The sequence below is a fragment of the Aythya marila genome (assembly GCF_965140915.1).
Source record: "Aythya marila genome assembly, chromosome: Z".
Classification (NCBI taxonomy): domain Eukaryota; kingdom Metazoa; phylum Chordata; class Aves; order Anseriformes; family Anatidae; genus Aythya; species Aythya marila.
The window spans coordinates 9,980,916-9,995,202 of NC_139080.1; the positions used below are offsets into that span (position 1 = coordinate 9,980,916).

A 14,287-nucleotide genomic window follows, 5' to 3' on the forward strand; every position below is an offset into this window, starting at 1 on the left:
GGTGACAACCTGAACGGGAGGATCCAGGGCAGAGCCTTCTCCCCCAGCACATCAGCTTTCCTTGGCTTGGGCCCTGATGAGTACTTTCAACCATACACTTTTGGGGGTTTTAAATAAACAAGCACAGCCACATCTGTTCCACCACCAGCAGCATGTTGTCATTCCGAGGTCATCAAGCCTTGGACAAATGTTAACTCTGTCATCCTGAACGTACTCAGAAGAACAGCAGCCAAACAATCAGCTTGAGGGCCATTGGGGAAAGCTGGTAAAGACTAAACATGTCAGTGAAAGAAGGAGGATCTCCAGCCCTTGGAAAACTTTTCTTGACTCTAAATTCTTTGGTGTAGTAGCCAGTCTCCCTTGGCAGAACAGCCGGCACGAGTGGCCAGTCCTCTGTCCTCAGTATCACCACAGTGACAACGTACTTGCAGTTTCGCTACCACAAGTAGCAAACCCAGCTGCAGTGAGCCGAAATGCATCCTTAGTCTTCTGTGAGAGGACTTGAGGAATGAGGTTACGGTATTTCTGGAGAGGAGACTGCGGCATGAGTAGGCAGAACGATTTGTCTGAAGCGCCCCAATGGAGCTTCAGCTTTTGTCACTGGCTCAAATCTATTAAAACAGGAAATGGCTAAAAAAGCCCTAATTTTGACTTTAGAAGTCAGAATTTATACGGGGACTCAACGCCATTTGGTAGGTCTCTGGTGAGACACGTGTGTGTATTTTTAGGGAGCTGCAGCTCAGTTCCCTCTGCCCTGCCGCAGCCTCCCTGGGCTGCGAGCCTCCAGCCCCTGCAGGACCACAGAGGCCACATCTTTGGGAGATGGTGGGCTGAGGAGAGGATGCTGAGTGCTCCGACCATGAACAACAGGCACGGGAAGGCTTGGTGGCATGATGGCAGATGTTGAAAGAGGACCTAGTCCCAAAGGTGGGAGAGAACAAAGGCCAGAGGCTTGGGTGGCAGCAGCAGGGGTGTCACAGGCCGGCGTTACAACCTTAGTGGCCATAAGGACTTCTGCCAGCACACAGACATTCAGGCAGCAAGCTCCCGACCAGTTCATGAGGTTATGAGAAGAACTATGGGGGCCCCAGCCTTGGGGTTTAGCAACACCTTAACCTCACGTTAAATGAAAATTCACTGGGGAGCTGCTACCTCCATCCCTTCCCTTCTCTCCACAAATGCACGCTCAAACCTCAGCATAACCCCTGTGGTACCTGAAAACCACTCCTTTGGCCACTAAGGAGTCACAGTACACAGCCAAAAAAATATCTCAAGGATGAAACTGCTTAAGCCTATCTAATGGTGGGTTGCCCCCTTCCTATCCCCACAGTTCCCAGCTGCAAGCTGCTGCCCCTTTCCTTGCACCAGCACCACTGTGCATGCAACCAGGCTGCAGTGCGCCAGCCAAGGCAGCTACAACACAGTCCCTGGTTTTGTCAGGTGAAATTAAGCAGGACAGGCCCACAGGGCAGGGGAGATGCAAGGCTGAGGTGGAAGAGCACAAGCAGGTCAACAGAAGCCAAAATCAGAGCAGTATAAGCCTCTCGGGAATTGCACCCTAGCACGTGAGCAAGCATCAGCCACCCTGCTCAGGCAAAATATAACTAAACCTGTCCTCAAGGGATATTTTCTACGGCTGCTGGGCACTTGGGGCTGTTAGCAAGAACTCAAACGATCAGTGAAGCAGCGAGACACTTTTCCCAAGACTCTCCAGGGCAGAGGAGAGGAAGAGTCGAGGAGTTACACAGGCTGTCTGCAGCGAGGAACTCAAGCAGGGGCAGTTACAATGCATGAGTTAAAAACCCAGCGGGGACCAGAACAAAAATCAAAGCTTGAAACCAAGGCAAGCAGTCCCCAGCTCTTTCCAAAGGAGAAAGAGATGAAAGGTTTCATAGCACCAAGTAAAGACACACAGTGGTTCAGGGCAGTAAGAAATCCCAGCTCAGATCAGCAGCGCAGGGGGAATTTAGCTGGAATGCAGCCAGGCACCATGGTCACTACTTCCCACGCCTGCCCACACAGAAATACATCTCCTGACTGCAAGCCGTCAAGAGCAGGTAGGAGACAGCTCGCTTGCAGCACAAAGCCCCATGCAGAAAAGCAAGGTTAAGAGGGAGATAAGCACCAAGTATCGGATCACAGGCGCCATCCTCTGCAGTGCGTGGGATCCCATCAAGGTGACATCAACATCCCTCAGCATGTACGCAGGTACCAGCGGGTTAGGCCACCTCGCAGAGGAGTTGTCACACGCTCAGGGCTTTCAAGCAGCTGTTCCCAGCACACACCAAGGCTGTTCCTGCAGTTAGGAGACCTTCTCCAGCCTCCCCCTTCCTCCTGACAAGGCCCAATATAGAGGTGAGTCAGATGCTGTCACTATGTCCGAATGCAACCCAACTGTTCCCAATGAACTGCTGGCATCCTGTGGCACGTACTCAGGAGGAGACAGGGAGCCCTGGCTGCCACAGCCCAGTCTGTGTGGACACTGCCAGGCCAAGACCACCAGTGGAGCTTCACAGTCATGGAATCAAATCTCCCAGCTACCACCTTCCCAACAAGCTGAGGTGCTGCTGGCTGTACAAGACAGCCGAGCCTGCTCCCCACTGCCCCTAGTAGTGTCGAGAAAGACTAGGAAAATAGGAGCATAGGGTGGGACGGGCCTCACTACAGACCAACAAACTGGCTTGACAGTGGAGCAGCTGCCACCGAGACCCCAGGAACCATCTGCATACAAAATCGTGTGCACTTTGATTCCAGCATGAAAACTGAGCATGTGGAGAGAAGTGGTGGCTGCAGGACCCAGCAAGAGGACAGGGTCGTAGCCTTCCCTTTCCTCCTTTCCCCTTCCCTCCCCTCCTCAGCGATCCCCTTCCAGTAAGTCAATGTCTCTGCTCAGGCAAGGTGACGTTTCCAGGCACCTTGCCGGCCCCTGCAGCCTACCAGCTGCACAGTGGGGACAATTGTCAAGAAAGCAGCAGCAAGGCCTCCTGTCGGTGTTTCCCCAGAGGAGCACTTCAGGACTCTTGCTTCTTGGCTTCCTCCTGCTGCTAACAAACTCCCAGCAAGAGCTCCAGCCTCAGCCGCTGAGAAACACGCTCCCTGCAGAGCTTCACAACGAGCAGGGAACAGCTGGCACCGGTCCTTTTGTGCGACGCTGAGGCAGGGAGCTGGAGATAATCCCCGACTGCTGTCGGCAGGCACTCGTTGCTGGCGGCTGGTGCATCCCTCCCGGCCCCAGGGAAGCAGGGAGATGACCACAGCCTCGGCCGACGAGCAGGTCAGGATCCCCACATCTCCAGCGCTACCTGAGCTGAAGCTGGCTGAACCAGGTGCTGACGGCACAGTCCACACGCATCACCAGGGAGATCCCCAGCAGCAGGCAGATGCTGCTCACCACGAAGCCCAGCGACTCAAAGAGGAACCTGCAGGGACAACAGACACGGCAAGGATATCACAGCCAGCCAGCATGCTATGCTCACTCCCAGCAGACAGGTTTCCCTGACAGTGAGAGGCTGCTAGCATCACAGATCCTAAAACCTGAATTAGACTCACTCCCCAGCAGTGCATGCTGCCTGCAACCTGGAAGCAAAGCATGCCTCTGGCTCCTGACTGGTTTAGAGGCTGATCAGGAAGGCACCCAAGTGAGATCTGGAGATCCTCAGAGGCCAAGGATGCCCTGCATGCCTGCTATCCCAAAGGTCTGCATCTCATTTGTGCTCTGGTACCTCTGCCTTTGGCTCCCTGACACGAATATTCTTAGCTTCCAGGTGGACTCTGGGTGTCCTTGGAAATCAACAGAAGGACAAGCTTTAATGCTCCAGCTTAAATCCACCTTCTGCACTTCAAGCAGGAATTAAACAAGGACACTCCTACAGCCCCTGCTAGGTAGAAAGTCACGAAAGATCAATCATATTGTCACGTCCAGCATTACTGGCTGTGAACTCTAGCCAAGATGTCAGAGATACGAGCCCTCACCCAGCATCGGAGCAACTCCTGGGACTTACTTTGGGGCAAAGACTTTCCAGACCATGAGGTGCCTCCTGAGGATCATAGCTGCACAAACACAGGCCAGAAGCTGTGGGGGAGACCAGGAAAAACAAGTTACGGGTGACTCTGGAGAGACCTGGGCAGTACATTCACATCTGAAGGTGGAACTAAACCACGCACACCTGAGGGGCTGGCATGGGACACATCAGAAATAAGCATCCCAAAGAGGATTCCCTTTCTTTGTGTCCTCAAGCCAGGGAACACAAACAGCTCGTGGTGCACACAGGCCCTCTGAGGAAAGGGCTGGTCTGGGACAGCACCAGGGAGGTGAGAGGGACATTCCTGCTGTCCTGCTGCAAGGGCCTGCCCCTTCCCGTGAGCTGTCCCTGGTCAGACCACACAGGAGAGCAATTTGAAAGGCTAAACCCCAAAAAGCTACTCACTTTTTTTGTGGGATTAGATTCCTGATGCTGAGCTCCCTGCATCACCACAACACGAGAACAGATGAAAATAACAGAGCTGGCACAAATAGAGATGCATGACTGGGACGAGGGGGAGCAAGACTACAACCCTGCAGTTTCTGAACAGATGTTCCCACTCTGGGCAGATGGAAAGGGAAAGCAGCCTAATCTGCTCTTCTGCTTCCATGCTGGAGCCCTTCCCAAAGCAAAAGGCAAACGGCATGGTTAAGAAGAGGAACTGTGCATCTGCTCTTCCACCTGCAACTAGATGCATCACCCCTGGGCCTGTCTCTGTCCTGGCTGAGCCCCTTCCCACGTCAGGGTGCCCCACGGTCCTCACAGCACCCTGTTTTCCTCTCAGACAGCCACCCCGCCTCAGCCCGTACCTGTGTCCCGAGGACAAAGAGGTATTTCAGCCCCAGCTGCAGCAGAGCAGCGGAGAACTTCTCCGGGGACTCCCGCAGCCTCATCTCCATCATGTGCTCCTCCACCTCTTGCAGCTCCTCCTGGGGCTCCTTCTTGGGTTTCTTCTTCTGTGAGCTGGGCATCTCACACACAAAGGGCCAAAGCAGGAGCAGAGGGCAGCCGACTACCTCAAGGACAAAGGCACATGAAGTTACCGGGAGCCCAGGAGATGAGGAGCAGTCTAGGCTCTGCTGTCACGCCCTGGACGTGCAGGATGCATCTACCCCAGCTCCAGCTCGCTGGTCAGGCACAACTGCACGGAGGCTGCAGGCCACGGGCAGCTCTGTGGCCCCAGAAGGGGACAGTGAGGATGCTGCTGTTCAGCTGGTGCTGGAGCCTTCATCACCTCGCGCTCAGCCTCCAGACGAGGCAAGGCAGCGAGCCGTGCCTGCTCAGGCTCAACGGCCCAGGAAGAAATTGATTTACCTGCGAAGAGGATATGGGAGGCAAACGTGTTGGCGCCCACCAGGACAGCAGGAAGGAGGTTCGTGCTGTGGTCGAGGTGGAAGCCCACGAAGGCTGCATTCCAGTGGATGGCCGGGAAGATGGGCTGGTGGCCCGTGGAGTAGAAGAACTGGGAAGCAGCAAGGAGCCAGGAGATGACTGCGAACCAGGGCACTGAAAAAGACTCTGAAAGAGAGGGTGGGGAGAGAGAGAGAGATATCAGTATCAAAGAACAAGACAGTCCAAAGAAGCCTACTGGGTTTTCTTCCAGGTTCCCTTCCCACATGCTCTTCTGAGACACAGAAACTAGCCAGATTACCGGCACAGGACACTGTGTGTGACCAGACATTCCCTCTGCTGCCCACCCTGCTCCTGGACTCTATCAGGAGCAGTGTGCTTGGTGGCTGCTCACACCCTGCAGAGAAGGGACGGGGGTAGGATTCCCTCCTTCTCCCACATTTCCTCCCATTTCTCTTCTAAAAGAAACTAGGAGGATCTGCCAAGGAGGATAAGTGCACTGCCATTCCCTAGGACTGGAGACAGAGCCCCACCTCTCCCACTGGAACTAGGACAAGGCTGCACGTCCACCGAGCCCCGACTTACCAGTGTCTCCTGCGAGGCTCCTGGCACGCGTGTGGATGTGCAGCAGCACAAAGGCCTCCAGGAAGAGGAGCAGGAAGGCGAGACTCAGCCGCTCGCTGTGCAGGAGCATCAAGAGGAAGCCCAGCAGGGTGAGTGCTATGACCAGGGCTGCCGAGTACACGCTGCCCAGCCCGTACGCTGCGACCGTGGCCCTGCAGCTGCCCCGCTCCAGGCGATTCTTCTGAGACTCCTGCATCCTCCTGTAGATCTGAGGTATGACGTGGAGGAAGTCGACCTCGGAGCTGGGAACCCCCTGGTAGGGAGTGACGATGGATCCCGCTGACTCCCGCGTGTCCTTTGCGAACACCGTCATGGGATGGCACAGCAGGAGCAGCAACCCCACGGACGTTAACCCGTAGACGGCCCAGGGAAAGGCGACGACGGCCACCTGCACCAGCTCCTGCAGCTTGCCGAGAGAGTCCTCGGCGCTGGAGGCGACGGCCCAGTAGCAGGCGATGCAGAGGACCACCAGCGGGAAGCCCCAGCGCACGAAGAGCACGAGGGGGTCGGAGCTGTTCAGGTTGCCGTAGTGCCGCAGCCAGCTCCGCACCGCGTACACCATCCCGGCCAGCAAGGCCACGCACAGGAGGTAGAAGAGGTTCTTGGCCCGTGTGTTTCTCAGGCTGGCAAGAGGCGCGAGGAAAACAGAGGGCCGGCACTGAGGGATTTCTTCACGGCACTGGTGGAAGAAGCCGGAGAGGCGCACGCAGAGCAGAAGCGCGGCCACCAGGCACAGCAGGTACCAGCTCTCTTTGCGGTAAGAGGAAAAGCCAAGGAGCTGCTGCTTGGGGCCTTCTGGCACAGTCAGGCGACCGTCCCAGTGGAGCTTCCCCACCAGCAACGTCACCAGTGAGGCCAGCAGGAATGGGGCCACCCGGGCCTCAGCCACCACAAAGCTATCGGAAAACATAGCTCCGCAGCGGAACAGGAGGATGCCCATGGGGAAGGCCAGGACCAGCCACGCTCGCAGCCTCTGCCTTGGGCCAACACTGGCCAAGGGTGGCTGGCTGCCCACCAAACGGGCTCGTTTGGGATGCCGGCCCCACCAGTGCCAGAAAAAGCCCAGCTGAGAAGCTGCGGCTGCACAAGAGGACAGCAGGAGGAGATCCAGCCCCTCCTGGGTGAACGTGCAGGCCAGCCCAAGCAGAACAGCCACCACCAGGCCCCAGAGCAGTGGGTAAAGGAGGCAGCTGCGATAGAAAGAGTCTGACACTGCGGCCAGCTCTGAGGCCACGTAGCAGAGCAAGCAGGACGCAGCAATGAGGGCGCAGCCCCCCACCATACGCAGGGGATGGAAGCGGGCCCAGGACTGGGTGCACACAGCCCGTGCCTCCCGCAGGTAGAGCTGGAAGCGACTGATGAGGCTCCTGAGCCTGGGCTCCATCTCTGGAGGCGTCAGCATCGCCCCCTGCACCTGGGCCAAGAGCTGAGTGTGCTCCTCCACGGCGCTGGAGAAGAGCTCCTGCAGGCGCTGGAGCTGCTCCGCTGGCAGGTCCTGAGCCACCTGCGAGTAGGAGCGCAGGAAACGATCCACCTGTAGCAGGAGAGAGCACACAGGGTCAGAAAAAAAGCACCAGGAAAGGGATTCAGTGTCACCCTCCTCACACAACCCCTTCAGAATGGAATTATTCCAAACCCAATGTCAACTTTCACTTCTTTTTTTTTTTCTCCTGAGGATAAACATCACATTAAAGAGCTTGTAGTGGATCAGAACAAACTGTTCTCTCTTTTTGAGTACAAGTACATTAATGCACTGTACCATGGGCTAAGGAGAGCTCCTTCTGCCTCTTACTTCAAGACCACAGGAACAGAGCCAGCTATAATCCCAAAGTTTTAAGAAAAGCCTTAACAGGGCATTAGCAGGGCAAGGCACCTGCGCAAACATCAAGCTGCTCAGCAGTGTAGATCAGCTCAATCCCAAAAACTCACTGACACATTCATACGGCTTCCAGTCTCCTCAGAGTGCAGGCAGAATCAGCCTGCCTCTGCCCACAAATGGCAAACGTTCACACTAGCTGCCCCCAGGCTTGCCCGACATCCCTGGTAAGCCAATGCTTCTTAAAGGCCAATGTGATCAATCCAGAAACCTCCTCAGACAGCTCAGTGCAAATATTTAAATAGACAGTACTGGATGAGGCTAACTCCTCGCAGACCATGATGAATATTCCCGGTGACTAATGGACAGTAAATTACATTATCACCTTTAAATGTCAAAGCACCCTGCTCCTCTACAAACACACTGCAGACACCGAACACTTCTGCTGTCACATCTTCTCCAGCAGGCTGAGAGCAGCTCCCACACGAGAAGCTGTGTGCAGTAAATCCCCCACGTTTCCAGGAGCCAGGACTGCACATCTAACCCCCATTACTACCCCAGGACTGTCAGCAAGTCTCTCCCTGCTGTTTCCCCTCCACACGAGAGAAGAACAGCTCAGAAGGCCGTGCCCGTACCTGCTTGGCGTTGACGTGATAGACAGAGAGCTGCTGCAAGGCTGCAGACACAGCATCGCCATCCCCGGAGAAGAGCTCAGCCATCACCTCCCCGATGTTGCTGTAGGGGATGGGCACCCCCAGCAGCAGGGCCACAGTGGGCACCAGGTTCACCTGGGGAATGGCCTCGGGCTCCTGGAGAGACAGGGGAGGAATGAGGCTTCTGGCAAGGACACAGCAAGGCGGACTTCCACCTGGGAGAGGGGACGGTGGGGAAGGCAGCCCTGCCAAGAGGAGATGCTGTGGGAAGCAGGAGGGGTTAAAGCATGGGAAGCTCAGTCCCGCTGACAACAGATGAGGGAGGATTCCTGCAGGTCCTTGGGTCTGGTTCTGGCTGTCTGACTGCTCACCAGGCCTCACTCAAACACTCCTCACAGCCAGAGGGGCCCGAATCCCTCTGAGTGTCTGTGACTGGGTCCCAAACACTGGCCCCACATTTCCACCTTCTCAGGAAAGGTGACAGACTTCCCAGCCATCTCAATCCAAACCCCAATAGAGCTGTTACCCTCTGTGCTCTTCCCCTCTGCACCCCACGATGCAGTTTTCCCCCTGGATGCCTCCTCAGGCAGTGGCAGCTAAGGATCAGCTGCTTCTCACCTCAGGAGGGTCGGTGTCAAACAGGGGCGTTTTGCTGTAGACAAACAGTGCTGCGTTCACTTCCTTCTCGCTGTCACCACCATGGTCTCCAGTCTCTGTCATGCCATGGTCCCCAGCCACCAGAAGAAGGGTGTCATTCCCCAGGTGTTCCACCAAGGACCTGGCACCACGATAAGGAAGGTCAACATTTAAAAGCACGGGTGGGAGACAACATGCCCCCACCAAGCCTGCCTGCACGACAGGGGTGAAGCACACAAAAGGATCTGAGCAAAACTAAGTGCTGACACGAAGCTCTAACAACTAAACCATGGACTAGGGTAATGGATGCTTCAAAAATGAACCAAGCCCTGAGATGGAGTGCACCGATGTTGCCTAAAACCCCTGTGAACAGGGTTGCTTAAGGCCTTAAGGGACCTCTGAAAAAATACAATTCATAAGGAATGTTCCCAATAGGAACAAATTTCAGGTTGATCCTATTTGGGACTTGTCTATTGTATCACATTGTGTGAGCAATCTCCTACTTTGAAGGAAGACAGAGGGGATTTGTCCCTGAAGGATGGAAGAAGTATGACATTATGTATGCTTCATTCTCACATGCTCACATTCTCACATGCTCACAAGTTATGCCCTCCTTCCAGCAGCAAAAATGAAATCAATCCTGAGTCAAAAGCCACAGCATTTTGTGCTGTGTGATCAGAACTTCTGGATCCCACCCTGCCCTCTGACACGAAGGCACAACTCATGAGCCTGCACAGTAAATGCAGCATTCCCTAGCCAGGGTTCTCCAAATGCTTTTCAAATATTAGCCAAGTTCCACTGTGACAATCTTTATTTTAGAGATGCAGAAAGCGAGGCTCAGCTGTACTCTACATGTACCACCATGGTTTGGTTGAGAACCAAGGCTCCAAGATCTGAAGACAACCTTGGTTTCAAAACCAAACCTTGTTCTTTGCCATTCCCTCACAAACACAGGTCTACACAACTGAGACTGTCCCACAGCTGGGGTTTTATCTGCTGATGGTCACACCCATTTATCACCTGAGCATCTCATTCATCTGGGTGAGTTTCTTTGCCATTTCAGGATGGTCAGGTCCGTGCTTGTGCCCGCAGTGGTCCACACCGAGGAAGTGTGCAATCAGCAAGTCCCACTCACCACTGTCCACTGCAGAAAAAGAGAGGCCTTGTCACACACTAGCCGAGGATTTAGGAAAGTGTTGTCCTCCTGGATCCCTCTGCCAGAGCTGCCTGGCTACCTCTGAAAACTGCCGATTCTTCCCCTCCTCCCATCTTCACTCCCATCTGTCAAGCAGATCAGTGAAAGTTTTAGCAGAGTCACACTCTTAGCCTGTGCACCTTGATGCCACACTGCGGAGAGCTCAACGCCCAGCAAGTGCCCCAATATCCATATTTTTCATTCACCACCCCTCAGGAGAGGAATGGCCCAGTGTCACCCATGCCATCTTGAAATACCCTCAACTCAAACTGACATAAACTTAGCTAAACCGAGGGGAGGCTCTGGAAAAGGAGAATGCAGAAATCCACTCCTTCCCTGGAGATATTTCAGGTCAGCCTCATCAACATGCCCTGCTGTGTCCCACCTGGGACATGGGCCTGCCATACCACTGCTGTCCCTAGGTACAAAGTCACCCCAGCCCCTCTCCTCTGCTTTGGGGTCATCACACATGAAAACCAACAAGCTTGCAGCTCAGTGACAAACTGCATCTCTCCTACAAGGCAGCACCTATTGCTGGGGCAACTTCCCCACCTTCCCTGTAGAAGACTTTTGCAACTTTGATTTAGCTAGATTTATGCACAGATAAAGCAAAGAACATTTCCCCTAGTCCCGCATGCTCAGAGAGGAGTCTGAAATCTCACAAAATTCACAGATCAGCCTCACACTTCGCCTTCTCCCCAAGACTGGGACGTGAAATTCTGCTGAGAGCAGTGCTGTGCCCCAGCCTCCCACCACGTAGCTGCACTACTGGGTATGTCCTGCGCCACTGCCCAGGTGGCCACGCACCAAAATTAAGTGTGAGGAGACAGATGATCCTCCTATTCTCTCCTAGCAGTGTATTTCTAGGATAGCTTTAAACTGTAGCCCAATCCTACCAATCTGTGCTCTCTCCCAGATGGAGGAAAAGTACTTAGAGAAGCAGTTACAGGCTCTGAAAGCTGGTTTATCTGTGGAAATCCAGCTAGAGCACTATAATCCCCGGGCAGCAGACAACAGTGGGTGAGGCTGCCCAGTGCCATTCTGGAATAAAAAAAAACTTCCACAGTTCTCAGTTCTACCCCAAACTTACAGCAGGACCCCTGTATAAGATAAAGCCAAGCCCTAGGAGAAGAGCTGTTTACCGGTGGGATAGAGATGCTGCAGGATCCCATTGTCCACAGTGTGAAGATCCTTCACGTTGAAAGAAGGGAAGAAATACGAGCGGAAAAACTTGTTTGGGAAGAGTCCTTCCCAAGTGTCATCACCCATGAAGACCACTCTTCTTCCTGAGGCAGAAAGAAAGGAATTAACAGGAGCTGGGAGCCCACGTGAGTTATGCCATTACCCACGTTAGTGAAAAGAGCCCAGGTAAATCCAGGTCAGGCTCTGGAGCACTGGCTCCTCTCCAACCCACACTCAAAAGTGACCTAAAATAAAAATTCTGTGCTGAGACATGAAACATGACAGGGATGGGGCTTCACATGCAGAAAAGAGAAGGCAAAAGCATGGCAACTTTCCATTGCCCTCACTCTGCCTGTCCTTGTTCTGTCCACCACCAGCCACCCCTCGGTGTTTTCACAGAGCCTCTCCAACATGGGAGCAGGAACCATAACCCTGCGCAGGGTCTACGAGTGTTTTTGGCCTCTGATGACTTACTGCACACGCCCACCTTTCTCAAGCTGACAGCCCAGCACTGCTGCCTCACCCCAGGCACAGGCATGACTAACATCCTTGCTGCACTGAGCCCTAGAAGGAAATCTCTGGGTGACACAATCCCAGAATGGCTGAGGCTGGAAGGGACCTCTGAGGATCATCCAGTCCAAAACGCCCTGCCGAGCAGGATCGCCCAGAGCACAGTGCGCAGGATGGCATCCAGGCGCCTCTTGTAGAATATCTCCAGAGAAGGAGACTCCACAACCTCTCTGGGCAACCTGTTCAAGTTCTCTGTCACCCTCACAGTAAAGCAATGCCCTATCATATTCATCCAGGACCTGCTGTGCTTCAGTTGGTGTCCATTGCCGCTCATCCTGTCGCTGGGCACAACTGAAAAGAGACAGGCTCCATCCTCTTGACACACTCCCCTCAGAAATTTAAACACATTGATGAGGTCTCTCCTCAGTCTTCTCTTTCCCAGGCTAACCAGGCCCAGTTCTCTCTCTCCACTCCATCATCCCACCCAAACAAGCTCTTTACACAGCCAGACAGCACCAAACTACAAAAAAAAAAACGTGGTGACAGCCGCAGGCACCCTGTGTGACACCCCACGGCACACCTGGCCCAGCTCTGCCCCTGTGAGGCCTATCACCCAACTGCAAACACAACCCACTGGCAATGCCCTTGGCTTCTCACAGCCACTCCTGGTGGTGACCTTGTGAGTCACCACCTGCACAGCCACCTTCACCTGCTTCCTCACCATCTCTGTAGAAATCCCAGCCATGCTCCCATTTGCTTCCTACTCTCAGAACACGCCAGAGAAACCCAGCCTGCATGACAGCCCAGGCCAAAATAATTGATATCTGGGTGAAGGTGAAATAATTAGCTAATGGGCGGCGTGGTAAACAGCTCCCTCACCACAGAGAGAGAGGAATACAGGTCCTGGCCAGCGTTTTCCATGTTTTTCCCCCCAGACGGACACCACACGTACCGTTCTGCCCCAGCTGTGCCAGCAGGTTGTCCTCCTGGATCGCGTAGGTGGCAAAGTTGCTGCCCACGTCGATGAAGGTGGGCAGCGAGCCGGTGGTGAGCCCCTTGATGCGCTGCATGGTGGCGGTGGGGGGGTCGGCTCGGAAGCGGTAGAGGCGGGCATGGCGGGGCTGGGAGCTGGCCAGGCGGTGCAGGAAACCCAGCTTGTTCTCGTAGGGCAGCGGGCTGGCCTTGGCTGGGTTAAACCTGGCGAACTCGAAACGCAGGGCATCGATGATGACCAGCACGGCCTTGGGGAAGCGGCGGGGCAGCCAGCAGGAGCCTGGCGGCAGGCTCTGCTCGTCCCAGGGCGGCGGCACCAGCGGGTCTGAGCAGGAACTGCTGTTGGCGAGCTCGATGCGGGTGAGCAGGAAACCGCTCATGAAGAGCCCGATGCCAGCAAAAAACAGAAAGCAGACCCAGGCCAGGAAGAGCAGCACTGGCCACCGCTGCATCCTGCAGGGGGAGAAGGGGTCAACTCAGTCCCCTAGGGCTTTACCAGCACCCACCCCATGCACCCCACCGCCCCTACAAACACCTCCCAACCTGAGTAAATCCCTTAGTGCTGCCACCCCCTGCTACCCCAAATCCCCTCCACCACCACCACCCCGCTCCCCCAGCCTGCTGCCTACCCCCTGCCCCCTTCCATGCCCCCCCCAAACCCTCCCTGATCCCAAAACCCCGCTAACACCCCCCAAACCCCCCTGACACCCCCCAAACCCCCCTGACACCCCCAGCCCCACACGCCGACCACCGCTCCCCGCCCCCCTGCCACCTCTCGCCCCCCAGCGCCCCTTCCCCGTGCCCCCACTCCCCTCATCCTCCCCCAAAATCCCCCCACTGTCCTCCCCCACCGCTCCGGGCCCTTCCCCACCCTTCTCACCCCCCGGCCCTCCCTCACCTGCGGCCCCCGCGGCCCGGCCTCCGCCGCCCTCGGAAGCGCCCAGCGGCGGCGAGGCGAGGAGCAGGAGGCGGAGGCGACAGCGGCACCCGGCGGCCGGGAGCCGTTCCCCAGAGCCGAGTCCTCCAAAAAGGCTTTTTTTTAGGGAGCTGAGACCCTCCCCCAAGCCCAGCCTGAGCGGGGGCTTCGTGGGTTAATGCAGCGCCGCGGAAAAACTCGGGGAAAATCCCCTCCGCCCGACCACTGCCTCAGACACGAAGCAGTCCCATGGGGTTTGTAGGGTTCCTGAGAGATTTGTCCCCCAAAATAAGCACTTCTTGGGTCCCTGACACACTCCTGTGCTGCTCCCCTTCTCCTCAGAGCAGGACATGAGCCCTCACTGGGCACTGACACCAGTTGCACCAGTAC

The 14,287-nt window shown here is 55.4% G+C and overlaps 1 protein-coding gene across 3 annotated transcripts; it reads right to left on the minus strand.

The window, feature by feature from the left end:
- Positions 1-23: 23 nt before the first annotated feature.
- PIGO (phosphatidylinositol glycan anchor biosynthesis class O) lies at positions 24-13,926 on the minus strand. Of its 3 annotated transcripts, XR_014319429.1 has the most exons (12): positions 13,880-13,926; positions 12,941-13,434; positions 11,439-11,582; positions 10,122-10,245; positions 9,084-9,243; positions 8,448-8,621; positions 5,958-7,530; positions 5,337-5,540; positions 4,832-5,034; positions 4,428-4,641; positions 4,002-4,072; positions 3,363-3,419 (listed from the first exon to the last, which is right to left on the minus strand). XR_014319429.1 is itself a non-coding variant. In XM_082784333.1 (11 exons), the coding sequence occupies exons 2-11, from the start codon at positions 13,431-13,433 to the stop codon at positions 3,299-3,301; spliced, it is 3,267 nt and encodes a 1,088-aa protein (XP_082640459.1). In that variant the 5' UTR covers position 13,434; positions 13,880-13,926; the 3' UTR covers positions 24-3,298. The 3 variants fall into 3 exon arrangements, 2 of the variants coding, with proteins under 2 accessions (XP_082640459.1, XP_082640460.1); XM_082784333.1 differs by lacking the exon at positions 4,428-4,641 and having other exon boundaries at positions 24-3,419; XM_082784334.1 differs by lacking the exons at positions 3,363-3,419; positions 4,002-4,072; positions 4,428-4,641 and having other exon boundaries at positions 4,846-5,038.
- Between the last annotated feature and the right edge of the window lie 361 nt (positions 13,927-14,287).